The sequence below is a fragment of the Populus alba genome, chromosome 10 (genome assembly GCF_005239225.2).
Source record: "Populus alba chromosome 10, ASM523922v2, whole genome shotgun sequence".
Taxonomy (NCBI): domain Eukaryota; kingdom Viridiplantae; phylum Streptophyta; class Magnoliopsida; order Malpighiales; family Salicaceae; genus Populus; species Populus alba.
This window is the reverse complement of record NC_133293.1, coordinates 16,692,516-16,719,400: the sequence shown is the minus strand read 5'-3', so window position 1 is coordinate 16,719,400 and position 26,885 is coordinate 16,692,516. Positions and strand designations below refer to the sequence as shown.

The 26,885-nt window shown below is 33.3% G+C and overlaps 3 protein-coding genes and 2 non-coding genes across 8 annotated transcripts; all 5 read right to left on the bottom strand.

The window, feature by feature from the left end:
* Window positions 1-296: 296 nt before the first annotated feature.
* Window positions 297-387, bottom strand: LOC118043374 (small nucleolar RNA snoR116). Its single transcript, XR_004686629.1, has one exon. It is a non-coding gene; the product is annotated as a small nucleolar RNA snoR116 (small nucleolar RNA).
* A 57-nt stretch (window positions 388-444) lies between these two features.
* Window positions 445-531, bottom strand: LOC118043375 (small nucleolar RNA snoR117). The gene has a single exon (XR_004686630.1). It is a non-coding gene; the product is annotated as a small nucleolar RNA snoR117 (small nucleolar RNA).
* Window positions 532-3,235: 2,704 nt separating this feature from the next.
* Window positions 3,236-9,524, bottom strand: LOC118043086 (metal tolerance protein 10-like). 3 transcript variants are annotated; one of them, XM_035050913.2, is made up of 6 exons: window positions 9,259-9,524; window positions 5,782-5,954; window positions 5,444-5,692; window positions 4,818-4,898; window positions 4,081-4,311; window positions 3,236-3,732 (listed from the first exon to the last, which is right to left on the bottom strand). In XM_035050913.2, exons 1-6 carry the CDS (start codon window positions 9,452-9,454, stop codon window positions 3,388-3,390), a joined length of 1,275 nt encoding a protein of 424 aa, XP_034906804.1. In that variant the 5' UTR covers window positions 9,455-9,524; the 3' UTR covers window positions 3,236-3,387. The 3 variants fall into 3 exon arrangements, with proteins under 3 accessions (XP_034906804.1, XP_034906805.1, XP_073267876.1); XM_035050914.2 differs by having other exon boundaries at window positions 5,782-5,894; window positions 9,259-9,523; XM_073411775.1 differs by lacking the exon at window positions 9,259-9,524 and adding an exon at window positions 6,551-7,032 and having other exon boundaries at window positions 5,782-5,894.
* A 3,286-nt stretch (window positions 9,525-12,810) lies between these two features.
* On the bottom strand, window positions 12,811-19,857 carry LOC118043084 (metal tolerance protein 9-like). 2 transcript variants are annotated; one of them, XM_035050911.2, is made up of 6 exons: window positions 19,594-19,857; window positions 15,488-15,600; window positions 15,150-15,398; window positions 14,525-14,605; window positions 13,663-13,893; window positions 12,811-13,316 (listed from the first exon to the last, which is right to left on the bottom strand). In XM_035050911.2, the coding sequence occupies exons 1-6, from the start codon at window positions 19,787-19,789 to the stop codon at window positions 12,972-12,974; spliced, it is 1,215 nt and encodes a 404-aa protein (XP_034906802.1). In that variant the 5' UTR covers window positions 19,790-19,857; the 3' UTR covers window positions 12,811-12,971. The 2 variants fall into 2 exon arrangements, with proteins under 2 accessions (XP_034906802.1, XP_034906803.1); XM_035050912.2 differs by lacking the exon at window positions 19,594-19,857 and adding an exon at window positions 17,930-18,201.
* Window positions 19,858-23,978: 4,121 nt separating this feature from the next.
* On the bottom strand, window positions 23,979-26,738 carry LOC118043083 (metal tolerance protein 10-like). The gene is made up of 6 exons (XM_035050910.2): window positions 25,984-26,738; window positions 25,731-25,843; window positions 25,299-25,544; window positions 25,032-25,112; window positions 24,694-24,924; window positions 23,979-24,607 (listed from the first exon to the last, which is right to left on the bottom strand). The coding sequence occupies exons 1-6, from the start codon at window positions 26,165-26,167 to the stop codon at window positions 24,257-24,259; spliced, it is 1,206 nt and encodes a 401-aa protein (XP_034906801.1). The 5' UTR covers window positions 26,168-26,738; the 3' UTR covers window positions 23,979-24,256.
* Window positions 26,739-26,885: the final 147 nt, after the last annotated feature.

Here is a 26,885-nt window from a genome sequence, read left to right as displayed (position 1 = left end):
AAGCAGGATCAATGACATTTGTATTCAAATAAAAAATGTAACAGAGTTATTTTTTTGTAAAAAAGAAAAGAAAAGAAATAGAATGTAGGAACATCTGAATGCATAAGCTTCAGTAAAACGGAAGCAAATGCCAGAATCTCAGCACCCAAAATTGGTGTCGGCAACGTACAGCACTGAAAACGCTATTGAAATTTAAAGCACTTCAGAGACTCTAATTTGTTGCCTTTTCCCCAAAAAATACAGCACAGGCAAAAAAATTACTGCTATTCAAACAAAACATATGAGATCGAAACTGAGGTCTCAGAAATTATTAGATGGCATCAACAAGCTCAAGTTTTTTTTGAGCTCTCAAAGTTTGATGGTATATGATTTTCATCGTCACTGCCTCGTGTTAAAAAATGATTTCCCTAGAAAAAAAATTATAAATGAAAGTTTTGAGAAACAAAGCCTCAGAATCTATACAAGTTTGTGTGTCATCAAAGATACAGAAAGATCTCAGATGGTACGGACAATTTTGATGCATCACAGGCTATACATGGCAATAGAAATCAAAACAACTAGGAAAATGAAGAGAGCGTGGAAGGGTAAAAAAATTTGAGGGATCGACGCAGCCTTGGTGTAGAGGGAGAAGATGAGAGGTGGTGGCTCACGTACAGAGAGGGCGGAGTTCCAAGAGATGAAGCATTTGTTGGGGATATAAATAGTAGTTGAGAATAGGGTAGAAACCCTAGTTTGCTACTCTTTAAAATTACCGAACTGACCTGGGCTATGTTTCAGCCCAATCCAGCATGAGAGTTCGAATTTGTTATAGTGCCACCTCCGTCATAATTAAACTTTAGGCTCCGTTTGTTTGCAGGAAAGTGGTTTTCTTTTGGAAAGTGAATTTCGGGGAAAATAAATTTCTGGAAAGTGAATTCCGGGAAAGTATTTTCCGATGTTTGGTAGTGTTATGGAAAATGAACTGGAAAACACTTTCCAGTATTTGGTTGTGCTATGGAAAATGAACTGGAAAATAATTTATTAATGAATTAATTTTTTTTTCAAATTTATCTAATATATATAAAATATTTAATCACTTACAATTGTCATAACCCAATTTTGATCTTTTTATTTTTATTATTTAAAAAAAAAAGATGATGAAAAATAAAAATAAAATAAATGAAGGATGAATTAAAATTTGAGTTAAGGCAACATGATTGGAAGTTTAAAAATTTAATTAAACTCTTGACTAGTTTAATTAATTAAATCAAGGGTTTAATTGGAGAATTGATTTAATTAAATTTTAGATTATTTTAATTAATAAAATCAAAAGTTTTATTGAAAAATTAATTAAACTTTGATTTAATAAAAAAACTCATTACTTAAATAAAATAAACCAACTCTTTGCATTTTAATTCGCTGCTACAGTAGCAGCGAATTATAATTCAATGCTACAGTAGCAGTGAATTATAATTCGCTTCTACTGTAGCAGTGAATTATAAATTATTTTCGGACACAGAGCGAGAAGAAGATGTTTTTATCAATAAAGGAAAGTGTTTTCCTTTTGATAAGCAAAGGAAAACACTTTCCTGCGGGTGAAAGTAATTTCCTTGTTGACCGGAAAGTTAAGGAATTAACTTTTCTTTGACTAACTTTCCGGATGGTTGCCAAACGTTGGAAAATGAGGAAACTGAATTCCTGGAATTCAGTTTCCGTGAAACAAACAAGGCATTAAAGAGAAAATTATGTTCTTAGATTGAGAAAATATTAGAACTTAATCATTTTCATAGTTATTGAAAGGGTAATTAAGAAAAAGTTTAAATATAGACGAATGCATTTGGTGGAGAGAATGCAAGTGAATTGATCTTCGTGATCTTTTGTGATGTTTTTGTTGAATTCTCAAAACTTTTATAACTCTATTTTTGTAAGGATAAAAAAACTCGTTATTGTCTCAGTTATACTACCAAAGGCTTTGAAAAAGTTAGAACAGGAGAGTACTTATCTTGGGATGGGTTTGCTATTTAGATGCTTTCAACAATTATCTGCTCTGTAGTTTATTTGTTAGAAAATATTTTTTTTTTTAAGAATATTTTTCATGCAAAGTGAATTTTTTAAAAATAAATTATTTTTTAATGTTTAATTGTGTACAAAAAATAAATTAGAAAATATTTTTTAGAATTTGTCTATGTCATGAAAAATAATCTATAAAATAATTTTTAATTTTTTTTTCAAGTTTATTAAGAGAATATAGACTAAATCTGACATATAAAAAAGTTAAAAAATTATGACTTTTTTTAAATATATAATTTTATAAAATTATTTCAAATAAAACAAATAATAATAAAAAAAAATATAGCAATTAAATTCAAAATAAAATTCTAAGGGATGAAAATCTATAATTAGTATAAAAATCAAATTAAATTAGATTCTAATAGATGAAATTAGAAAAAAAATTCAAAACATATATAACAATTAAAAAATTGAGTGCCAAACTTGATATAGCTAACAAATAACAAAATATTTTTAAATTTTTTATAATTTTTATAAAGTATTTTCACTCAAAATAAAATGAAAATACTTTCTTGTAAATCTAACAAAAAAAATTTTAAATTGAAAAATATTTTTCATTAACGGTTTCTAATGGTAAATAAATACATGAAAGTTTATAAAATAATTTTTTAGAAAAACACTTTTCATGACAATCTTTCTCCATTTTCATTATTCCTTATAAAGTGAATTCATCAAACATGAAAATGTTTCAAGGGATAAAGATTACTAATTTATGGCAAGAGACTAAATATATCAGTGATATAATGTTGTTCTAGCAAGTGAAGAGATACGATGTTGGCAAAACAAATAGAATTGTAATGGTTTGAGGAAATAAGATAATATTTATTTATGTATACGAAAGAGTTCCATATAAAATATTGAATTGTTCTTTGCATATATTTTTTTCTTGAAGTATGATCAAAAGGCGATTGATTGTTTCCTTTTTTTTTTTTTTTTTGAAATAAGATTCAAGGGGATAATAATTGCTAAGAAGATTATGCAAATACACACTGCATCTGGAAAATGAATGTATATACGAAACCCATGGTTGCTATAAGTTGATGGAGAATTTTCATCACCATCAATCAGTTGAAGTTTTAACCAAAGCATCTGATGGAGAATTTTCATCACCCTCAATCAGTTGAAGTTTTAACCAAAGGACTAATCAAGAAAACATGACCTAAACTAATAGCATTGATTAACAGTATTAGAGCGGAATATTAGGTAAATTATAGCAGACAAGAAGCTGCGGACTGTCAATTAAGCAGTGAAATAAGCAGTGGAACAAGAGAAAATTAGTTGGCCTCGCAAAGAACTTGCAGTGATAGGTTGAGCTCCAGCCATTATTGCTATCACCCATTAGAACTTGCTCTTGTGTTCAGGCCTATGGGAAAACTCGAAATCTATATGCACAAAAGCTCGCTCAACTTCAGGTAATTGCTCAAGCTTCTCTTGGAGATCCTCACCGATATTATGTGCTTGGTTCAAAACCATGTCTTTTGGCAAGACTATGTGAACCTCCGCAAAGTAATGGCTACCGAAAGTGTATGCCCTAACTGTGTCAATGTGCTTGATCTCTTTATGGTGATTCCATATCAGGTATGTTAGCTTTGCTAGAAACTCAGGCGGGGCAGTTCTTCCAATCAAAGACCATACATTCTCGATAACTGTTCTGGTCCATGTGGTGATGGTATACAACGCTATCTGCGTATTGGGTGAAGAAATGATCGATAATTCTTAAACCAAAGTCTTAAATCCTAACAGGAGGAACCAAATGAGATTCTTATTTACTATCTATCCTCCAGTGCCCTGCTAAGGACACCGATAGGCATTGCTATCAGCTCATTGAAAGGCAAAGCAATTTTTACAAAAATAGCAGAGCATTTGAACATATTCTGCAGGACATAATAGGTGACATGGATTTAATGATATCTACCCAGATAGTTTTTTCTAAAAAAAATGAATAAAGCAAGAGAAGTTGAAGAATGGTTAAACCAACTTGAAATACAGCAGAATAAAGAACTCCGAGAATTCACAATTTAAGAAACTTACTATAATAGCTCCAGTAGGATCGATCCACCAGTAATACCGGACTGCTAGGACGGCTGTTATCAAACCAACTGAATTGGTTACGACGTCAAAAAGATGATCTTGAGCATAGGCTCTGACAATTTCATTCTTAAATCTTCGACAATAGAGCATTAGCAGAAACTTCACTACCGTGACAGAAACCATTATGGCAGTCATCCATTTCTCCTGCCCCTTATCCATTCTAGGCCCTTCCTGCATCAAATAAATAAAAAACTATTCTGACAATCGACGCAATACTCGTGAAATTTTTCCTTAAGGAAATCTGTTCAAGTTTAAATCTAAGAGATCCTGGAGCCCATCGACTAAATATTAACAGCAAAATAACCAATCAGTTTTTCGGCTCAATTCCATATGCGATGACTTCCCTAACTTGACAATCTCCCTCCCTTTCCAAGACAGAGACAGTGGCAACTAATGTGATTAAACAAAGTTCAAAGCATGAACAGAGTGGGTATATCATTCAAATTTCATAGTTTAAATTTTATTTTTCACTGAATTATGGCCAAAAGTATCATAGCATATAAGAAAGTTTAAGCTGTTACTAGCAAGTGATCTAAATCTTTTCTCGAATGTCTGATCCGGAGAATAAAAGTCAAAGGTGAAAAAGAGGTTAAAATCCAAGTACGAGTCCAACATTGCACTACTATTTAGTTCATCCTTTTTGTCAGATGAAAAATGAGTAAATCGTAGTTGCATACCTTCAAAATGAGCTTCCGACCAGACTCAAGTAGAATTTGCAACCCCAGTGTCGCCATTACAGATGCAAAGACAATGATGCCCTGCATAATCAAGCATGATTATCAGACATGTTGAAATGAAGGAGATCAATAATTTCATAATAATTTGAGTTGGCAGGATGTCCAGTTATGCAAAATTTGAATTCCCATTTGCTTTCACTTGGAGTTTAATGCTGATTATTTCCATTTCTTTGCTCCGTATATTCGTTAATTTTCCCTGACAAAAACTATGACAGTTTATCCATCTTGAAACCCAATTGGATTGTGATATTAGCTAGTCTCTAGCATCTTGTTATCCTTGGATATATCCAAGCAAGTGCTATTGCCTGTAATCATTTTGAAATTCTATCGCAATAATTGAAGCACACCTTCCATGGCCCTCTATTGCTTTCTGTCACTGAATAGATTTTACTTTAGGAATGTTTGTGTAACATAACAGCACATAGAGTGGATATAACAATCCACTTACAGACCTCTTGAGAGAACGAGAGAAGGAAAAATAGAAGATCAGAAGTCATGTCTGCAACGGATCTGATTCCAAACAAATAAGTATTAAGCTGAGTGACCAAGTAAATGAACTAACTTACCACGGGCTGCATCCGTTTCTTTCCAATTGGATAGTGGTGGTAATGGTTTGGCTTTTTCATGGCATGGGAAGTGAACCACAAAATAAATCCCGACAAGAGATCCAGTAGGGAGTCCAGAGTTGAAGCAATAACTGCCATAGATTTGCTCTCTATAGAAGCATAAACCTTTGCTGCAAATAGTAGCAAGTTAGCTACATTGGAAATATGAATTGCCAGTCGCTCGCTCTTTGCCAGCTGCTTCATTTCATCCTGAAAAGAAGAAGGATGCCTTTAGATTGAAACTATTATATCATTAGCAAGAGTGGGGAGCAGAGGTGGAAAAGAAGATAGCATCCTACCTCTGTCGGATTTCCAGGGAAACAACCCGATTCAGTCATGGCCTCCATCTCATTATACCCTTCAAGGAGCCTTTCTTGTTTCTTGTAGTATTCAGAAACCTTGCGTTGCTTCCCTGAGGCCAAGCATCGAAGAAAGAGGTGGGCATAAATTGTACAATGTAGCACTAAAGAGACTGAAATCACAAGCAAATGGAAGTATCCCATTACAATGAAAGAAGTTACAAGTTACTAATGTCATACAACTCACTCCCTGTATCTGTCAGGTAAATTTATTCTTCAAGAAGTCTTAAGAATCTACCAAAAAGAGTAGTAAAGTGCTAAAAATCAATGTAAACAGCTACGAACTCATAATCAGCTCATTATTTAAATAACTCGGTGCTTAGCCCATAATGTAGGAAGACCTGGGGCTGGCCAAAACATCAGCCACTGATGCTTTGACCAGCCACAGTTTTGGCATGAATGCAAGGGAGTCTGCATGATGCCAAAGCACAATAATGGTTATCTTTATCATGGTGACAGTAACCATGCAATCAGGAAGTTAAGCATGGCATGCTCTCAACTCAAAACCATCTATTTTACTAATAATGCTTTTTGCACCACAATATTGGACTCCTCGTTGTAAATTATCTAGCCACCACAAACTAGAATGAATTAGTAATTTTAAGTGCTGAATGCAGCGTTAACACAATTGATCCAATGATAAAACATAGTTGATAACCTTCTCTCGTTGCTTTTCCATTTATATAAAAGGAAAAGGAAAACCCCTTACAAGGAATTCCTATTGCCATCACCAACTTTGCAAAAGAGAATCAATGTCCAACCAGAAAAACCCAACACTTGAATCTTGGATAAGTCATGGCAATTGGTAACCCCACTAATTACACACATACCAAACTAGAATAAATTCCATGGAATCAAAGGTCACTTCTCATCTTTCCACTAAATAATTCGTGGACTATGACTGCGATGCCTATGACTTTCTCAAGGAAGACGGAACTTATCAATATCTAATCTCCACGAGGCCGGTGGAGGAAGCAAATGAGTGTTATCATCTTCTGTTGTATAATCAGTGCCGCCGCCGCCGCCCTCTCTAGCCATGACTAGTGTCGCTTTGGTCACTTCTTCACAGCTTATGTATTGGTAGCGATCGGTGTTTTTTTTTTTTTAAGGAGCTTATGACTATTCGGGGGTGGGGGGGTGTTTGGGCGGTGGATGCTGTAACCTATTCCTAAATATCTGGGTCTTGCAAATTTTTAAAAGATATTTAAAATAGTGATTGTTTTTGTTTTTTAATTTATTTTTAAAAAATATTAAATTAATATTTTATTAGATATTTTTTTATATATTTCTGTTAAAATATAAAAAATTTAAAAAATATATTTTAATAAATATTCAATTAAAAAATACTTATAAAAAATATCATACATAACATTACCAAACACTAATAAATATTTGATTTTACCCTTCTTAATAAAGAAACGAAAAATCAATCTTATTTTTCTTTTTAAATTTAAAAATGTCGTGTATATATATATATATATCCACATTTACAGGATGTATTCACTAGATTTCAACTCAAAATATAATCACAATCTTTCTATTTTTTTTTAACTTAATGACTAGGAAAATTGAAGTCGAGGCTCGGGGTTCACTTGGTTAAGAAGTTGGGTTTTGGATTTTATGAGTCAACCTGAGTTAACTCGGATCAACTCGAAAAAATTAAAAAAATAAAGTTTTAATATTTTATATATAAAAAATTAAGAAAAAATCCATATAAATATAAACTATATATAAAGATAAGATCTTGTCCGGGTCACAGATTTGACCAAGTTATTGTACTGACCAGTTTTTTGATAAACCTAAACCGGTCTAACTTTTAAGATGACTCGTCGAGCTGATCTGGGTTTAATAATATTGGTCAAGATAGCTAAGATAAATTAATTCAATAGACTGAAATTTGCTAGCTAATTAACTACATGCCTCTCTCGTTGTACTCCATTAGTTTAGCGTTAATTTCAGCATTTTTTAATTTCCCCTTTCTGTTGTCCTCCTTGCATAATTTACAGGAGGTCATATTCTCATCTAAGCTTTACAGGGACGGATCACAGCAGGTATATCCATGCATAAATACATAAATGGAATACACGTATATAAGATCATCCTGATTAGAGAATGCAGATCTCTCACAGCTTGCAAGTACATAGGTTGCCGCGAGCTTCCTTTTAACATAATAAAAGTTTCGTAAAGGTAATCGCTCGATAAAAAAGAGAGAGAAAATTGTTGATGTATTGTCTAGTGTAAGAAATTTTAAACAAAATTTAAAAATGTATTTATTTATTTTTTAAAATATTAAAAAAAAATATATAATATTAATATGAATCAACGAATTAAATACGCAACCTAAATCATGTAACATATATAATATCAATCTTATTATTATTATTATTATTTGAACACCATACCACATGTTTATAGCTTAACCATAATACAGGTCCACGACTTCACAAAACATGAATTTTTTTAAAATTTAAATAATAAAGAATATTTTTGGATCAATTTAATTGAAACTAAATTATTTTTTTAAATGTTTTTAAAATATATTTTTATATCAATATCTCTATAACGACAGTGTATTTAGAAGAATATTTTTTTAAAAAAATATTGATCTCAAGATTCCAACTTAGTAAATCAAAGAAACAAACAAAAAATTAACTGATCATTTAAAAAAAAAAATTATGAAAAATGATTACACATGGAGAAAAGAAGATTATGGGAACTACTTAATTCACTACTTTCCAGCGAAAGAGAAAAAAAAAACATCTCCTGTTCAGAATTTTTTTCTTCTTATCAATATTTTGAGAATTGCTGGTTAATTGCTGTACTGCGTGGGGGTTATTTCTGGCTTTTCCACTCTCTATAATTTCTCTAACGAGTTATCGTCAGAATCAACTTCGCAACTTCTAGAATTATACACAGTTTGATTCTCTTTTACCCTCCTCATCTGTATGTACTTAACGAGTAAATTAATTATAAACCAGTCCCTTTAATTTTGTAAAACAAATTAAATAAATAGTTTTTAACCTTTTGAAACTAATTGATTGACTAATGTTGATTATGTTTGATTTAATATTACTTTCTTCGATCTTTTTTCTTTCATGTTATTTACGTGTTCTTTTCTTTTTCTATTTATTAAAATAAAAAACAAAATAAATTGAGAAAGAATAAGAAATTGATGGCAGAGGCCCTCAATTAGTTTTTAAGACTAGAGCGGCTATTTAACTTGTTTTGAAATAGAAAACTAATTTATAATTTAACCATCACTTAATTACCAACAAGGAATTTAAAGCTGAGAATAGAAAGTAAGAAACAAAAAACAAAAGAAAAGGAAAAGATTAAGGCAGCGAAGAGAACTGAAATGAGGCAGATGCGGTCAAGGCAGCAAGATCAAGGAGAAGATCGAGGCAAGGAATGCATTACTTGATGATGCACGCAGGAAAGAGGACCAAGTTTGACGACCATGATCAGTACTGTCTTGCTTTTCTATGCGAAAACTGTGGAGACTGAGTCGCCATGACGACGGGTCCTCTTCTACCGCTGATTTTGCAAATGGAGGAGCCTCTGCACTATAATCTTCTGTAACATTCTTTTTCTGATCGCTCTGGTCTCCTTCCATGTAACTTTTTTGCCAAGAGAGAAAAATGAAAATGGTGATGGCTGTAACTTGTGCAGATTCTACTCATTCAAGAATCCCCCAAACCGCCTCCTTGTTATAGGAAAAGGCCGATCTACACGTGGCTTTCTTTTTCCAAAAACGAAGCCCGCTTCTTTAAACATGGATTCGGCATTTTATTGAAATCAATTTTATTCCTTGCTTAGAGTCTTCTATGATCAGTTCCTGTAATAAAAGAACGTGGGGCATAGACGAGATCATTCGATGAAGGTTGAGTGGATTATTACGAGGTAGATGTCATCTTGTTTGTAGTTTTAACTTTTAACTGTGAGCTGTGACCTTGTGGCAAGCATGCTGTGAAATATGGATCATATTCATATACATTGCAAGCGATCATCTAAAAAGAAAATCAGCCAAAAAAACATCCTGTATTCAACATTCATTAATAAAAACTTTAAAGAATTTACTTAAAATTTTGCTTCGATTTTTGTATTTTATAGCTGTAAATCTTGAAGTAAACACCTAAAGAAATTAAATTTCTCTAGATACACTAGAGGAAACTACATGTATTGAGCTGTGTGTATTGTTTCCAAAATATTGATTAAAAATAAGTTATTTAGTTCAGAAAATTAAAGGAGACTTTATGCTCAGTTTTCCACCACCTAGGCTGCCAGAAACTAGACAAGTAAACGATGAGTTGTCTGCATCAATAAATAATATGTTGTCTATGTTAATTGTTTTTTTTTTTTTAAAAAAAAACCCTTAGAAAAAATAAAAAGAGGGGGGGGGGTGGTGCTTTTATGTATTTTTGTTTACAAAACTCAAAACAAATAATTATCATGTTGATTTACTTATTTTTATTTTTATTTTTACATGATTCTTAAATAACACTATAAATTTTAATTTTAATATTTTATTTTTCAATTATTATGTATGTAATATGAAAATAATAGTACTAATAATAAATTACTCATGAAAATTCAAAAGTAATATATACATTTTAAAATGGAATCACTATTTATGTGAGAATATAATTATCGCGATCGAATTTGGATTGCACTACCATCTTAGCTAGTCTCATTCAACAGGATGTAGATAACAAAGTCTGATTCGGAAAAATAATTAAACATATCGAATTTACTTAGTGCAATAAATGCATGATCTGAGGAAATCTACAATCTCCATTGCTAAAGAAAAAGGTAGGATATCAATGCCTTCCTTGCAAAACAAGTAAACAGAGAACGCACTAAAAAGGTGCTCAAATCACTCTTAGAAATACGGTGCAGTGTGTTTAATTATTTTGAGTTGAAAACAAAAATATCTCAAGCTATTCAAACGTTTTCAGCTGTCGTCTTATGCTATCGTCAGAAGAGCAGTGGCCACAGGAACGCAATTGTCAAGATCAAAGAACAAGATTCTGATTGTTGATGAATATGTGCTTGAAGGTGATTGCACCCATTTTGATGGACGGCACAGGTAGCAGAATCAATCATGCTAGACTTGGTTTTGCCGTAACTTTCATTGTTGTTGTTTAAAAAGATAGGTTTGAAACAAATAATTTTATTTGGGGTTTTAAAAAGGTATTTAAAAAATATATATTTTTTTATTAAAATTGCTATAATATGAATTTTTATATGTAAAATAAATAAAAAATAGGTTTCTGTGAATAAAATACATATTATTTTAGGTTCTATAAAACAAAAATTTAACACGGAATTATATGTGAGACTTGTCGCAAAAGATATAAACTATTTAATCACCAAAATAATTTTTTCTTAGGGTTGTGCAAAAACAAAAGTTATCTTAATATCAAATAAAACCTTAAGCAATTAACAAAATGTAATTTAGCAACATGTACCGTAATAATGAATCGGAATTGTTATGCTTTATAGCATAATTTTTAGACCTATCTTGATGGTCGGCATGGTCTAAAACCCAGATTTTAAATTTTGACCGGTTGTCCGAGCAGCTTTTCAACTCAACCCATCCTAGATTCCTAGAACAACAGTTGGACTGTTTAGGTTGGTCAAAAAGGGCTCAGCAAACTCAGAGACAGGCTTTCTGCTCCAAGAAACTATAATTCGGCATCCAGATCCCCGAGTAGTCTCATGTCCAGTATCAGAAAGTAAGGAAAATAAAGCTCTAGGGGACAACGCAACAGCTGGATGCTTCAATTTCCTGATAGATACGCTTTTCTTTATATAAAAAAGTCCCAGCAAGAAATCACGTGTTGAAATAGACTAAAACCCGCAGTATAAATTATTTTTCAATGAACAAAACAGAGTTCAATGGTATGAATTGCTTATAAAAGTTGAAATATATACGAACACACCTAACTTTTATCAACCTTTCATGTAAATAACAGGCAGTACCATGTCAAGCAAAGAAGAGTTCAAGATGTCTAAAAAAAATCAGTAAAAAGGGAAGAAAGGGGTCTTTTTTCCTTATGAAGTCGTTCAAAACAAATAATTGACGAGGAATTGATGAGAGGGTACCATAGAAACGACGGTCTGCTCGTTGTGCTGTGAAGGCAGATCTTATGAAGGCATATGACTCGGTTAGATGGGATTTCATTAATGCTATGCTGATCAGAATGAGTTTCCCTGAACAAGTAGTTGGATGGATCATGGTTTGTATTACCACATTTCAATTCTGTATAAATGTTAACGGTGAACATGCAGCCTATTTTCAAGGGGGAAGGGGGCTGAGACAAGGCGGAGTTCAAGTTTCACTGGAGGTGCCAAAAGAATAGGATTTTTCCCACCTTTGTTTTGCCGATGACTAGATGATCTTCAGCAAAGGGGAAGGCATTAGAGAGCAGATTGTTCAGAAAAGACCCTCTTATCTCCTCAAGACTCGAGGTTGTTCATTGTAAAACCCTCGTTGATCAAGTCACTACCAGAATTCAGCACTAGACATATAGATCGCTTTCATATGCTGTACGAGTACACCTGATAAACTCAATTTTATTCTCCTTTCAGGTTTATTGGGCCTTTCTATTATTTTTACCTGGAAAAGTGGTTAAAAGAACAGAGCAAATTTTAAGATCCTTGTGTGGTCTGGTACGGTCCGTACAGATCTGATAACTAGTGGGGCTAAAGGGGCACAAGAGCATGTATGTTTTTCAAAAAACGAGAGGAGTTTAGGGATAAAGAGGATAACAAAATGGAACAAAATTGCATTATTGAAGCACATCTGACATCTATGCACTAACTCGAAACAAAAATAAAAAAATCTAGAAAATAATTTTTTTTAATTTTATTAAAAAAATATAAATCAAATATGATATTTTATGAGACTAAATGCTACCTATTAACTAGTTTCAAATGATAAACAAATATATAAAAGTTTAAAAATAGTTTTCAGAAAAACATTTTCCATGATAATCTTTCCATTTCATTACATAATTATTCCTTATGAAGTGAATTCATCAAACATGAAAATGTTTCAAGGGATAAAGATTACTAATTTATGGCAAGAGACTAGTTATACCAGTGATACAGTGTTGTTCTATCACCCATTAGAACTTGCTCTTGTGTTCAGGCCTATGGGAAAACTCGAAATCTATATGCACAAAAGCTCGCTCAACTTCAGGTAATTGCTCAAGCTTCTCTTGGAGATCCTCGCCGATATTATGTGCTTGGTTCAAAACCATGTCTTCTGGCAAGACTATGTCAACCTCCGCAAAGTAATCGTTTCCGAAAGTGTATGCCCTAACTGTGTCAATGTGCTTGATCTCTTTATGGTGATTCCATATCAGGTATGTTAGCTTTGCTAGAAACTCAGGCGGGGCAGTTCTTCCAATCAAAGACCATACATTCTCGATAACTGTTCTGGACCATGTGGTGATGGTATACAACGCTATCTGCGTTTTGGGTGAAGAAATGATCGATAATTCTTAAGCCAAAGTCTTAAATCCTAATAGGAAACAAATGAGATTCTTATTTACTATCTATCCTACAGTGCCCTGCTAAGGGCACCGATAGGCATTGCTATCAGCTCATTGAAAGGCCAAGCAATTCTAACAAAAATAGCAGAGCATTTGAACATATTCTGCAGGACATAATAGGTGACATGGATTTCATCATAGGTGACCAGATAGTTTTTTCTAAAAAAAAATGAATAAAGCAAGGGAAGTTGAAGAGTGGTTAATCCAACTTGAAATACAGCAGAATAAAGAACTCCGAGAATTCACAGTTTAAGAAACTTACTATAATAGCTCCAGTAGGATCGATCCACCAGTAATACCGGACTGCTAGGACGGCTGTTATCAAACCAACTGAATTGGTTACGACGTCAAAAAGATGATCTTGAGCATAGGCTCTGACAATTTCATTCTTAAATCTTCGACAATAGAGCATTAGCAGAAACTTCACTACCGTGACAAAAACCATTATGGCAATCATCCATTTCTCCTGCCCCTTATCCATTCTAGGCCCTTTCTGCATCAAATAAATAAAAAATATTCTTAGACTGCTCAAGAGAGCGGTAAAGATGGAAGGAAGCTTCACATAGGAAATTAGGCTACTTAAAGTAAGGAATGACTTTGTTTGAGTCCGTTATATTCTCTCATTGAGTGCAGAACATATTAGTAGCACAATCGACGCAATACTCATGAAATGTTTCCTGAAGGAAATCTGTTCAAGTTTAAATCTAAGAGATCCTGGAGCCCATCGACTAAATATTAACAGAAAAATAACCAATCAGTTTTTCAGCTCAATTCCATATGCGATGACTTCCCTAACTTGACAACCTCCCTCCCTTTCCAAGTCAGAGACAGTGGCAACTAATGTGATTAGACAAAGTTCAAAGCATGAACAGAGTGGGTATATCATTCAAATTTTATAGTTTAAATTTTCTTTTTAACTGAATTATGGCCAAAAGTATCATAGCATATAAGAAAGTCTAAGCTGTTACTAGCAAGTGATCTAAATCTTTTCTTGAATGTCTGATCCGGATAATAAAAGTCAAAGGTGAAAAAGAGGTTAAAATCCAAGTACGAGTCCAACATTGCACTACTATTTAGTTCATCCTTTTTCTCAGATGAAAAATGAGTAACTCGTAGTTGCGTACCTTAAAAATGAGCTGCCGACCAGACTCAAGTAGAATTTGCAACCCCAGTGTCGCCATTACAGATGCAAAGACAATGATGCCCTGCATAATCAAGCGTGATTATCAGACATGTTGAAATGAAGGAGATCAATAATTTCATAATAATTTGAGTTGGCAGGATGTCCAGTTACGCAAAATTTGAATTCCCATTTGCTTTCACTTGGAGTGTAATGCTTATCATTCCCATTTCTTTGCTCCTTATATTCGTTAATTTTCGCTGACAAAAACTATGACAGTTTATCCATCTTGAAACCCCATTGGATTGTGATATTAGCTAGTCTCTAGCATCTTCTTATCCTTGGATATATCCAAGCAAGTGCTATTGCCTGTAATCATTTTGAAATTCTATCGCAATAATTGAAGCACACCTTCCATGGCCCTCTATTGCTTTCTGTCACTGAATAGATTTTACTTTAGGAATGTTTGTGTAACATAACAGCACATAGAGTGGATATAGCAATCCACTTACAGACCTCTTTGAGAGAATGAGAAGGAAAAATAGAAGATCAGAAGTCATGTCTGCAACGGATGTGATTCCAAACAAATAAGTATTAAGCTGAGTGACCAAGTAAATGAACCAACTTACCACGGGCTGCATCCGTTTCTTTCCAATTGGATAGTGGTGGTAATGGTTTGGCTTTTTCATGGCATGGGAAGTGAACCACAAAATAAATCCCGACAAGAGATCCAGTAGGGAGTCCAGAGTTGAAGCAATAACTGCCATAGATTTGCTCTCTATAGAAGCATAAACCTTTGCTGCAAATAGTAGCAAGTTAGCTACATTGGAAATATGAATTGCCAGTCGCTCGCTCTTTGCCAGCTGCTTCATTTCATCCTGAAAAGAAGAAGGATGCCTTTAGATTGAAACTATTATATCATTAGCAAGAGTGGGGAGCAGAGGGGGAAAAGAAGATAGCATCCTACCTCTGTCGGATTTCCAGGGAAACAACCCGATTCAGTCATGGCCTCCATCTCATTATACCCTTCAAGGAGCCTTTCTTGTTTCTTGTAGTATTCAGAAACCTTGCGTTGCTTCCCTGAGGCCAAGCATCGAAGAAAGAGGTGGGCATAAATTGTACAATGTAGCACTAAAGAGACTGAAATCACAAGCAAATGGAAGTATCCCATTACAATGAAAGAAGTTACAAGTTACTAATGTCATACAACTCACTCCCTGTATCTGTCAGGTAAATTTATTCTTCAAGAAGTCTTAAGAATCTACCAAAAAGAGTAGTAAAGTGCTAAAAATCAATGTAAACAGCTACGAACTCATAATCAGCTCATTATTTACAACCCGAGTCATTGTTTATAAGCTCTGATGAAGCCACGAGAGGTAAGTGTGGTAATAATTATTTTTAAAATATATATTTTATTTTTAATATTATAACATTAAAAAATCTAAAAAAATTAATTTAAAACAGAAAAAAATAATTTTTTAAAAAACAAAAAAACAAACAAATTTTAAATTAATAATATGTTTGATAATTTAAAATTTTGCACGCCACCAATTGTTTATGCTTGCATCATTAATTTTCAAGTTATTCAAAATCATCAAACGTGAATTAATGCTCATTTAGATGTAAACTAGATCATTTACCTGTACTGTACATAGATAGCATATATTTTTAAAAAAATATATAAAAAAAAATCCTAGCATTAATTACGTGTTTTCAAGAAAAAAAAACTGTATAAGTATTGAGCTGATGTAATCTAATTGATTTGACAGGTTCAAATACAACAAAAATATATATATAATTTGACTAAATTTTTTTAAAAAAATTTTGAGATTATAATATATTAAATTAACTCGGGTCAAATCAGGTTTACATGTAAAATTTACGACTTAAGTCATGAGACCGTAATAACTTCATAAAAAGTAAATAAAAAAAAAATTAAAACTCAATTCTCATTATTGAAGAATAAAATTGAAAAAATCAATTAAAAAATGATAATAAAAAAACTCGAGTTAACCTGTCAAGCCTTAATCATAAGATAAAGATAATCTAATAAAAATATATTATGAAGTTCAATTCTCAATTAATCCAATGTTTAATTTAATGTTAAAGGATAAAATTGAAATAAAAAATTAATTAGAAAGGACAATAAAAAACCCAAAGTCAACTCACTAAACTCTTGACTCGGTTCATGAGACTAAATAACCTTATATTAAACAAATAAAAACAAATTATAAAACTTAATTCTCAATCAAATCCAATATTAAAGGATAAAATGAAAAAAAAATCAATAACTAAAAAAACCTTAAGTCAAATGAGTGAATGACAAATTAAATATGCAACATTGATCATGAAATTAAAATAATTTTATAAAAAATAAACTGAATGAAATTAAAATTTTAATTATTAATAAATTTACTATTAAATTATTAAAATAAAAAAATATTTTAATAAACCATTATTGTTATAAAAAGAGGAAATATAATTTTCACTCATCAATCAGTCTTTGTCAAAAGTCAATTAATAAATAAATAAGCAAATAAACAATCAAGCTGCCAAAGGACAGGGAACATTCAGAGAGCAAACAAATCAAAGCAGGAATCACAAAATCGATTTCTAGAACAATAATATATGCATCAGAATCCACTAAGAAGACGTGTAAAATTTTATCATATTATTATATACCATCTTAGACAAATTAAGGTGAGAAATGACTCGGAAAATTAGTATGCCTTTACGCTTGGTACGTGGACCACTTTCTCTCGTTGCTTTTCCATTTATATAAAAGGAAAAGGAAAACCCCTTATAAGGAATTCCTATTGCCATCACCAACTCTGCAAAGAAGAATCAATGTCCAAACAGGAAAACCCAACACTTGAATCTTGGATAAGTCATGGCAATTGGCAACCCCACTAATTACACACATACCAAACTAGACTAAATTCCATGGAATCAAAGGTCACCTCTCATCTTTCCACTAAATAAAAAAAATGTCCTTCAGGCTTAACCGGATAGTCCCAACTAGCTAGCACAGAGCTAAATGCAATGGACAGAGGATATTTTTCATGGCCAAACTAACACCAAAAATATATACTTATAATATAAACATGTAACAGTGTATATAGTAGATGATGATAAACAAAAATAAATAAATTCAGGGAACTGAAACTAGAAAATACAGTGTTAGATTTTGTTCATTAGAAACATGCTTGAAACTCTTTCAACTATAGCATGCAGCATTAGTGTCCCCTCCTCCTCGTAGATCTAGGCTCGAACCTTTTATTTGGAGGGAAAAAAAACTATAGGTAGCATAGCGCGTTCATAAAATAATTAAAATAACAGCTACAATATCTTAAAAGAAAAACAAACGATTGAGAAAAGAGATCGGGAGAGGAAACTAAATAGTGAGTACTTGAAGTAGGGAGGAGACGGTCCAGGGAGAAAGAAGAGACCCGATCATGACTGCGATGCCTATGACTTTCTCGAGGAAGACGGAACTTATCAATATCTAATCTCCATGAGGCCGGTGGAGGAAGCAAATGAGTGTTATCATCTTCTGTTGTATAATCAGTGCCGCCGCCGCCGCCTCTCTCTCTAGCCATGACTACTTTGGTCACTTCTTCACAGCTTATGTATTGGTAGCGATCGGTGTTTTTTGTTTTTTTAAAGCAACTTATGACTATCTTTCCAGGCTTTATGGAGTTGGAGTCGTCTTGGGGGGGGGGGGGGTTTGGGCGGTGTATGCTGTAACAAATGAAAATTAAAATGGCATATATTTATATATATAAAAGTAATCTATATATCCACATTTTACAGGATGTACTTACTAGATTTCAACTCAAAATATAATTAGAATCTTTTTTTATTTAACCTAATGACCAGGAAAAATGAAGTCGAGATAGCTATGATAAATTAATTCAATAGACTGAAATTGGCTAGCTAATTAACTAAATGCCTCTCTCGTTGTACTCCATTGGTTTTGCGTTAATTTCAGCAATTTTTAATTTCCCCTTTCTGTTGTCCACCTTGCATAATTTACAGGAGGTCATATTCTCATCTAAGCTTTACAGGGACGGATCATAGAATTATATATAGACCACTGATCACAGCAGGTGTATCCATGCATATATACATAAATGGAATACATGCATATAAGATCACCCCATGTAGCAAGAAATTAATATTGAAAATCTTAATTAGACCACAATCTTATATATGATCTGTAACCTTGTCAGGTGTGGAAGTATCGTCTTGTCCTAGGGGGAAAATAAAAAAATAAAACGCAACCTAGAACATGCAAGGCATGTGAAGCACAAGCTACGTACTGGCAAGATGCTAGGCAGATAGGAAAAACAGAAAACTAGAAGATCATGGGAACTACTCAATTCACTACTTTCCAGCGAAAGAGAAAAAAAAACATCTCCTGTTCAGAATTTTTTTTTCTTATCAATATTTTGAGAATTGCTGGTTAATTGCTGTGCGTGGGGGTATATTTCTGGCTTTTACACTCGCTATAATTTCTCTAACGAGTTATCGTCAGGATCAACTCGCAACTTCTAGAATTATACACGGTTTGATTCTCTTTTACCCTCCTCATCTGTATTTAGCTGTGAGTACTTAACGAGTAAATTAATTATAAACCAGTCCCTTTAATTTTGTAAAACAAAATAAATAGTTTTTAACCTTTTGAAAACAATTGATGGAGTAATGTTGATTATGCTTGATTTAATATTACTTTGTTCGATTTTTTTTCTTTCATGTTATTTACTTCTTTTTTTCTTCTGTTTATTAAAATGAAAAACAAAATAAATTGAGAAACAATAAGAAATTGATGGCAGAGGCTGTCAATTAGTTTTTAAGACTAGAGGGGCTATTTAATATGTTTTGAACTAGAAAACTAATTTATAATTTAACCACCACTTAATTACCAACAAGGAATTTAAAGCTGAGAATAGAAAGTAAGAAACAAAAAACAAAAGAAAAGGAAAAGATTAAGGCAGCGAAGAGAACTGAAATGAGGCAGATGCGGTCAAGGCAGCAAGATCAAGGAGAAGATGGAGGCAAGGAATGCATTACTTGATGATGCACGCAGGAAGGAGGACCAAGTTTGACGACCATGATCAGTACTGTCTTGCTTTTCTATGCGAAAACTGTCGAGACTGAGTCGCCATGACGACGGGTCCTCTTCTACCGCTGATTTTGCAAATGGAGGAGCCTCTGCACTATAATCTTCTGTAACATTGGTTTTCCGATCGCTCTGGTCTCCTTCCATGTAACTTTTTTGCCAAGAGAGAAAAATGAAAATGGTGATGGCTGTAACCTGTGCAGAATCTACTGATTCAAAAATCCCCCAAACCGCCTCCTTGTTATAAGAAAAGGCCGAGCTACACGTGGCTTTCTTTTTCTTTTTTTCTTTTTCCAAAAATGAAGCCCGCTTCTTTAAACATGGATTCGGCATTTCGTGCGCGGGACACTACAAGGACAGCGAATTTTTTTACCTGAAATTTTCCCTGGTGGTTCAAGATCTTTTTTGGGTTTTATCAAAAACAACAAAATCTTTATGGGTCCAATATGGTCCTGAATTTCCCTAGCTTCTACGCGACGGAATTAACAAAGGGTGATGGAGGAGAATGGGTAGGTGCTGTGCAGTCCATTAAATTTAAAAATACGGAAATGATTGTTTTTTAAATTATTTTTTATTTAACAATATATTAAAATAATATATTTTTTATTTTTAAAAAATTATTTTTGATATTAATATATTAAAATAATTCAAAAACATATAAATACATTAATTTCAAACAAAAAAAAATTAAATTTTATCCAACCTTAGAGCGTGTTTGACAGTATGGTAGCAGTTGCTTTTCAAATAGCTTTTCGTGCTGAAATACATGCCAATGATGTTTTTTTATTTTTTAAAAATTATTTTTGACATCAGCACATCAAAATGATCTAAAAAGTACAAACCGCACTCAATTTTAACAAAACAAAATAAAATTAAAATTTGATGAAACAACGCAATGCCAAACTGTGTCTTATTTGAAATGCAATAGCAAACAAGGCATCAGTTACTTGAAGAACAATGCAAGGGAGCATTTTGCAATTGCTACTGCCCTATGAGCCATTAATCGGCCGACAATGCAAGATCACTGGGAACATGTGCATAAAGGCAGAATAACTTATCATTGAAATCAGTTTTATTCCTTGCATAGAGTCTTCTATAATCAGTTCTTGTAATAAATTAACTGTTCTTCTATCCTAGCTCTCAGTCACGTTACCTAAAAAAACATAAAAGAGCGTGGGGCATAGACGAGATCATTCGATGAAGGTTGAGTATGATTATTACGAGGTAGATGTCATCTTGTTTGTCGTTTTAACTGTGAGCTGTGACTTTGTGGCAAGCAATATGCTGTGAAATATGGATCATATTCATATACATTGCAAGCGATCATCTAAAAAGAAAATCAGCAAAAAAAATATCCTGTATTCATCATCAATTAATAAAAACTTTAAAGAATTTACTTAAAATTTTGCGTAAACACAGAATGAAATTAAATTTCTCTAAATGCACTAGAGAAAACTACATATATTGAGTTGTGTATGTTGTTTTCCATGTGTTTTTAGGTAAATATATTGATTGAAAATAGGTTATTTGATTCAAAAAATTAAAGGAGAGTTTATGCTCAGTTTTCAACCAACTGGGCTACTAGAAACTAGGCAAATGAACGGCGAGTCATCTGTATCAATAAATGACGTGTTGTGTATGTAATTGTTTTTCAAAGAAAAACCTCTTAAAAAAATAAAAAGACGCAAGGTCAGGTTTATTTTTGTTTTCAAAACTCAAGAACAAATAATTATAATGTTGATTTACTTACTTATTTTTACATAGTTCTTAAATAACACTGTAAATTTAAATTTTAATATTTTATTTTTCAGTTATTATGTATACAATATAAAAACAACAGTACTAATAATAAATTGCTCATGAAAATTCAAAAGTAATATATACATTTTAAAATGGAATCACTATTTATGTTAAAATATACTTATCGTGATCGAATTGGATGGCACTAACATCTTAGCTTGTCTCATTCAACTTGCTGCAGACAACAAAGTCTGATTCAGCAGAACATTAAACATATCGAAGTAATTAGTGCAAGAAATGCATGATCTGAGGAAATCTACAATCTCCATTGCTAAAGAAATAGGTAGGATATCGTTGTCTTTCTTGCAAAACGATTAAACAGAGAACGCACTAAAAAGGTGCTCAAATCACTCTTAAAAATACGGTGCAGTGTGTTTAATTATTTTGAGTTTGAAATTAAAAATTTCTCAAGCTATTCAAACGTTTCAGCTGTCGTCTTATAATACGCCCTGCAGTCAACAAAATTCAGATTGATGCTGAATATGTGCTTCAAGGTGATGGCATCCATTTTGATGAGCACACAGGTAGCAGAATCATGCTTGATTTAGACTTTGTTTGTTTTTTAATAGTTCTTGCTGTTGTAATTTTTAAAAAATAAATTTGAAAAAATATAGTTATTTGTGGTTAGTTGGATTTAGATATATGTTTGGTAAAAATTATGGTTGAAGTTTATGTGTAACAAAAAACATATATACTTAAATGTTTGGTATGTAATTGTGTTTGGAAGTGTGATTACGATTGTTTTTCAAAGTGATTTTTACTTAGAAATACATCAAAATAATATTTTTGTATTTTAAAAAAAATTATTTTTGATGTTAGCGTATCAAAATCATCTGAAAATATCAAAAAATAAAAAAAATTTAATTTTTTTTAAAAATATTTGTGAAACACTAAAACAAACAGTGTAATACGAGACTCAATTAAAAAAATATTTAAAAACTGTATTTCGAACTTAATTTTTAAAAAGGTTTGTAATATAAAATATAGTTTCGCCTAGCTGAATTAGAAAAATAATTGTCATGACTTGTATTTGATGGTTATACCAGATGGCATTAGAGAGCAGATTGTTCACATAAGAGGGTCTCTCTATAAATGTTAACAGTGAGGGGGGGGGGGGGCTCTCTATCAATGTTAACGCAGGCTATTTTCAGGGGGGGGTCCCCTGAGACAAGGCTGAGTTCAAGTTTCACTGAGGTGCCAAGAAAGAAGAGGATTTTTCCCACCTTTGTTTTGCCGATGACTAGATGATCTTCAGCAAAGGGGAAGTCAATTTTGTTTTTGTGATTCATAATGTGCTTATGGAATTTCAATCCCTTTCTGGACTTTCCCCAAACCCAGACAAGAGTGGCATTTACCCAAGTGGAATATCAGATGGCATTATAGCATCTCCAATGCAAAATACTATTTTGAAAAGCTAAATTGATAAAATAATATTTTAAATAGTATAAATATAGTTTTTTTTTATCGTATCTATTCCAATGAAAAAAAGCCATTTGAAGAACTATTTATATTGGAGTGGAAGAAACAAATATTTTATTATTTTTTAATAAGTTTGATGTTATTTTTTTTCCACATGGCTATATATTTAATTGATTTATTTTTTTAGTGACCCCACTTTGTTGGTTTTGGTTCTTTGGATAGATATGTAAAAATAGCATTTGTGAGAAAAAAAAAAGCATTTTAGTATTTTGTTTGACTTTTTCTTTATAGTGTGCAAAACAAGTAAAGAAAAACTAAAATATTAGTTTTTTATTTTTGGCTTGTCAAATAAGACCTCTTATCTCCTGTAAAACCCTCGTTGATCAAGTCACTGCCAGAATTCAGCACTAGACATATAGATCGCTTTCATATGCTGGACGAGTGCAACTGATAAACTCAATTTTGTTCTCCATTCAGGTTTATTGGCCCTCTCTATTCTTTTTACCTGGAAAAGTGGTTTGACAATTGGCACCCTCACAGTCCTCTAGCTGACTCTAATGGAGAGAAGTTCATCAATGACTCGGGTATGAGAAAAGGTGCAATGGTTAACTTGCTGGCGGGTAATACAGATTGGGTATGGTCTGTCACTTTTCTAAGTGGATGGTATCCCATTATAGAATGCAAATTAACAAAAAAACAAATAAAAAAAATGAAAGAGGCTAGGGTTTTTATTAATAATATTCTGAAGTGTTAACCTAAATATAATGAGTCATAGAAGACATCATTCTCATGTGGCAAGAACAAAAGGGAAAGAAGCTTCAAATTCCATTTCATTTTCTTCAGATTCTAAACAAACAAAATGCAAGGGAGAGAACATGGAAACTATTAAGAAACCTTACAAGAACAGTTTCATAGCTCAATGAGGCATTTCATCGAACAAATGGGAGGGGCAGCAAATATACGTGGATGCCACCTCCCTGCAACGTTTTAACCAGATAAGTGGAAACGGGAAAAGGAAGGAATTCAGTACGGATTTGATATTACTCACGGAAATTATCATCTTGCTGTCCCTGATGGTTGGCAAAGGGAGAGCAGAACGTCTCTAAAAGCGCGAAGATTAGAAATCAAGGAATTTGTGACAATTTTATTTCCCACAACCTGATTTGAGATTTGAACTAATCCTCATGACTAAAAAGGGAGTGTACCTTTAACAATCCGGCAACACCCTCAAATCATATTATTGTTATTATTCTTAAATCCATTGTTCCTCCTGAAAGGAATCAGGCCGGTAATGACCACTAGCTCATTCTATTCACTTAATCACAATAAAAGCAGGCATATAACTCAATTAACCAGATCAAATGATCCACAATCCTGGCCATGATTTTGTTCCTTCTAGCTAGCTCGCTTCGGCTTGTGTTCTGGCTGATGAGTGTATTCGAAATCGATATGAACGAAAGCTCGTTCGACTTCAGAAAGTTGTTCAAGCTTCTCTTGAAGTGTCTCTCCAATGTTATGCGCTTGACCAAGGGACATGTCCTCTGGCAGGACAATATCAGCTTCCACGAAGTAATGACTACCAAATGTGTATGCCCTAACGGTGTCGATTTGCTTAATCTCTTCATGATGATTCCAGATTAGATACGTCAGTTTTGCTAAATATTCTGGTGGGGCTGTCCTCCCGATCAACGACCAAACGTTCTCCATCACTGTACCTGCCCAATTGCTTATGGTGTATAGAGCTATCTGCATTATAATTAATTATGGTTAAATCAGTAAGCTACTAGCTGGATAGCAAATTGATTAACTCGGTGTCAACGCCAGTGACTCACAAGTATAGCTCCGATAGGATCGAGCCACCAGAAGAATTTGATAGCCAATACAGCTGAGGCTAGACCGGTACAATTAGTAATGACATCGAATAAATGATCTTGAGCATATGCCCTGACAATTTCATTTTCGAATCTGCGACAGTATACCATGAGTACAAATTTTACTATTGTAGCTGAAACCATGATACCAACCATCCATTTTAGTTTGGTAGGATCCCTGTCTGGCTGAGCCTGCGTAGAGTAGATACCAAGTTTAGCATATGCATATATAAATAACTCGTTGATCTTATATGCCTTCTGTTGAACCACGAAATAATCAGCACAATCGTGTTGCATACCTTTGTGATAAGTTCTCTTCCTGATTCAAACAATATTTGTAGCCCAAGAGTTGCCATTACTGATGCAAAAACTACTATCCCCTGTAAACAGTTTGATTAGTGGATGGTTAAACCGATTCTTATTATGGGCTTACATAAAGACCTAACGAAAATCTCCCCAACTTTATTTTTCTCCTCGGAAGAAAAGGTTTGATTTCATTTGGCAAGTTAAAGTGTGAAACATGAGTTTTAGTTTCAAAATTGATGGAAAAGAAGGGGGGGACCCACCACAGGTTGCATCCTCTGCTTGCCAATGGGATACTGGTACTGATTCTGTTTCTTCATAGCATGATCAGTAAACCACAGAATGAAACCTGACAAGAGATCCAAGAGAGAGTCCAAGGTTGATGCTATGACAGCCATTGATCTACTCTGAACCGAAGCGTAAACTTTTGCCACGAAAAGCACCAAGTTTGCTACATTGGATGCATATATTGCTATCTTCTTGCTCTCTGCTAGCTGCTTCATTTCATTCTGTATCACCATCATAGGAAGCGGATTGAATTTTGATTAAGATATTTGTTAATTTGAAGCTTTCCAGGCCAGTTGATTTGGATGGTATTATGAGGCATCAAGAAAGTGTCTAAGTTTGCACTTCACATGATGTTTTCTAGCAGGTGTGAATGATATTGAACAGTTAGGTTAAGCTAGGCAACAAACCTCAGTCAAGCCCTCGCGCAAAATACCCAACTCGGTGAATGAGTCCACTTCGTTGAACCCCTCGAGAAGCTCTTCCTGCTTCCTGTAGTATTCTGCAATTTTCCTCTGTCTCCCTGGATGGAGAATAAAAGATTAAATTAAAGCTAGAGATCATCAAACTTGTCAAATATTAATCATAAAACAAATATTCAAGAGCTGTTTCTTTTTCTTAGAACCAAAACAATTAATAGCACGACCAGAAGTGAAACGTTACTGATTGTCTTAAAAAAACTTCCTAAGCCAACATCGGAATCTGCACGCCTCTCCGGCAGCTGAAATTTATCCATATTAAGACGCCATGATGGCACGCTAGTGACCGAAGCATTCTCGCCAGGTGGGGGAGGTGATAAAAGCTCGGTTCTATAGTCAAACGAATCGATTCGAGGACTAGCAACCATTTTTTGTCGGCGGAAGAGTTTTTGCTTGCAGAGAAGGTAGGATTTTCACTCCTTAAATAGATAGAAACACAAGAATGAAAGCTGATAAGATGGTACATTTTATAAACATTAAAACATATCAAGCCATCTTAGTTTAAAGGACAAAAGACTATGAATCATTATATTTAACAAAGTATCAGCCATGTGAATATTATTTAGTTTAGCGGTAACAACTTTTCATAAATTAAAGAGGTTTCATACCGTCACCATTCATGCCTTGTAGGCTGACTTGAGTTTATTTAATTTAAGGTTTTACTGGTCAAGTATGAAAGGAATCCTAGCAGGAATATCTTCATTTCATTCGCAGCTCACGGTTTAATTACTACCAATCAAAAAAGTATGAGAAGACAAACACAAGATCAAGATTAACACACACAGAACAACTAACCCACTAGAAAAGCTTTGTTATAATAATCAAAACGAACTAATCCACTAGCAAAAGGAAGTGATATTTCGTAAACTATATGGTTGTTTAAACAGATAGCCACAGTTGCATAACAGATGAAGAGTTGCCACTAGCATCATGCTCGATGATCGATCTTGAGCATGCTACTGTTGAAAGGGATATGCTGACTCCCCGAAAGCATGCTCAAGATCAGTCATCAAGCATGATCCTTCGTTCCTTTTTCTGCTTTCTTTTTTCTTGAAGGGGATGGCAGTTCAGAGGATCACACGTTAC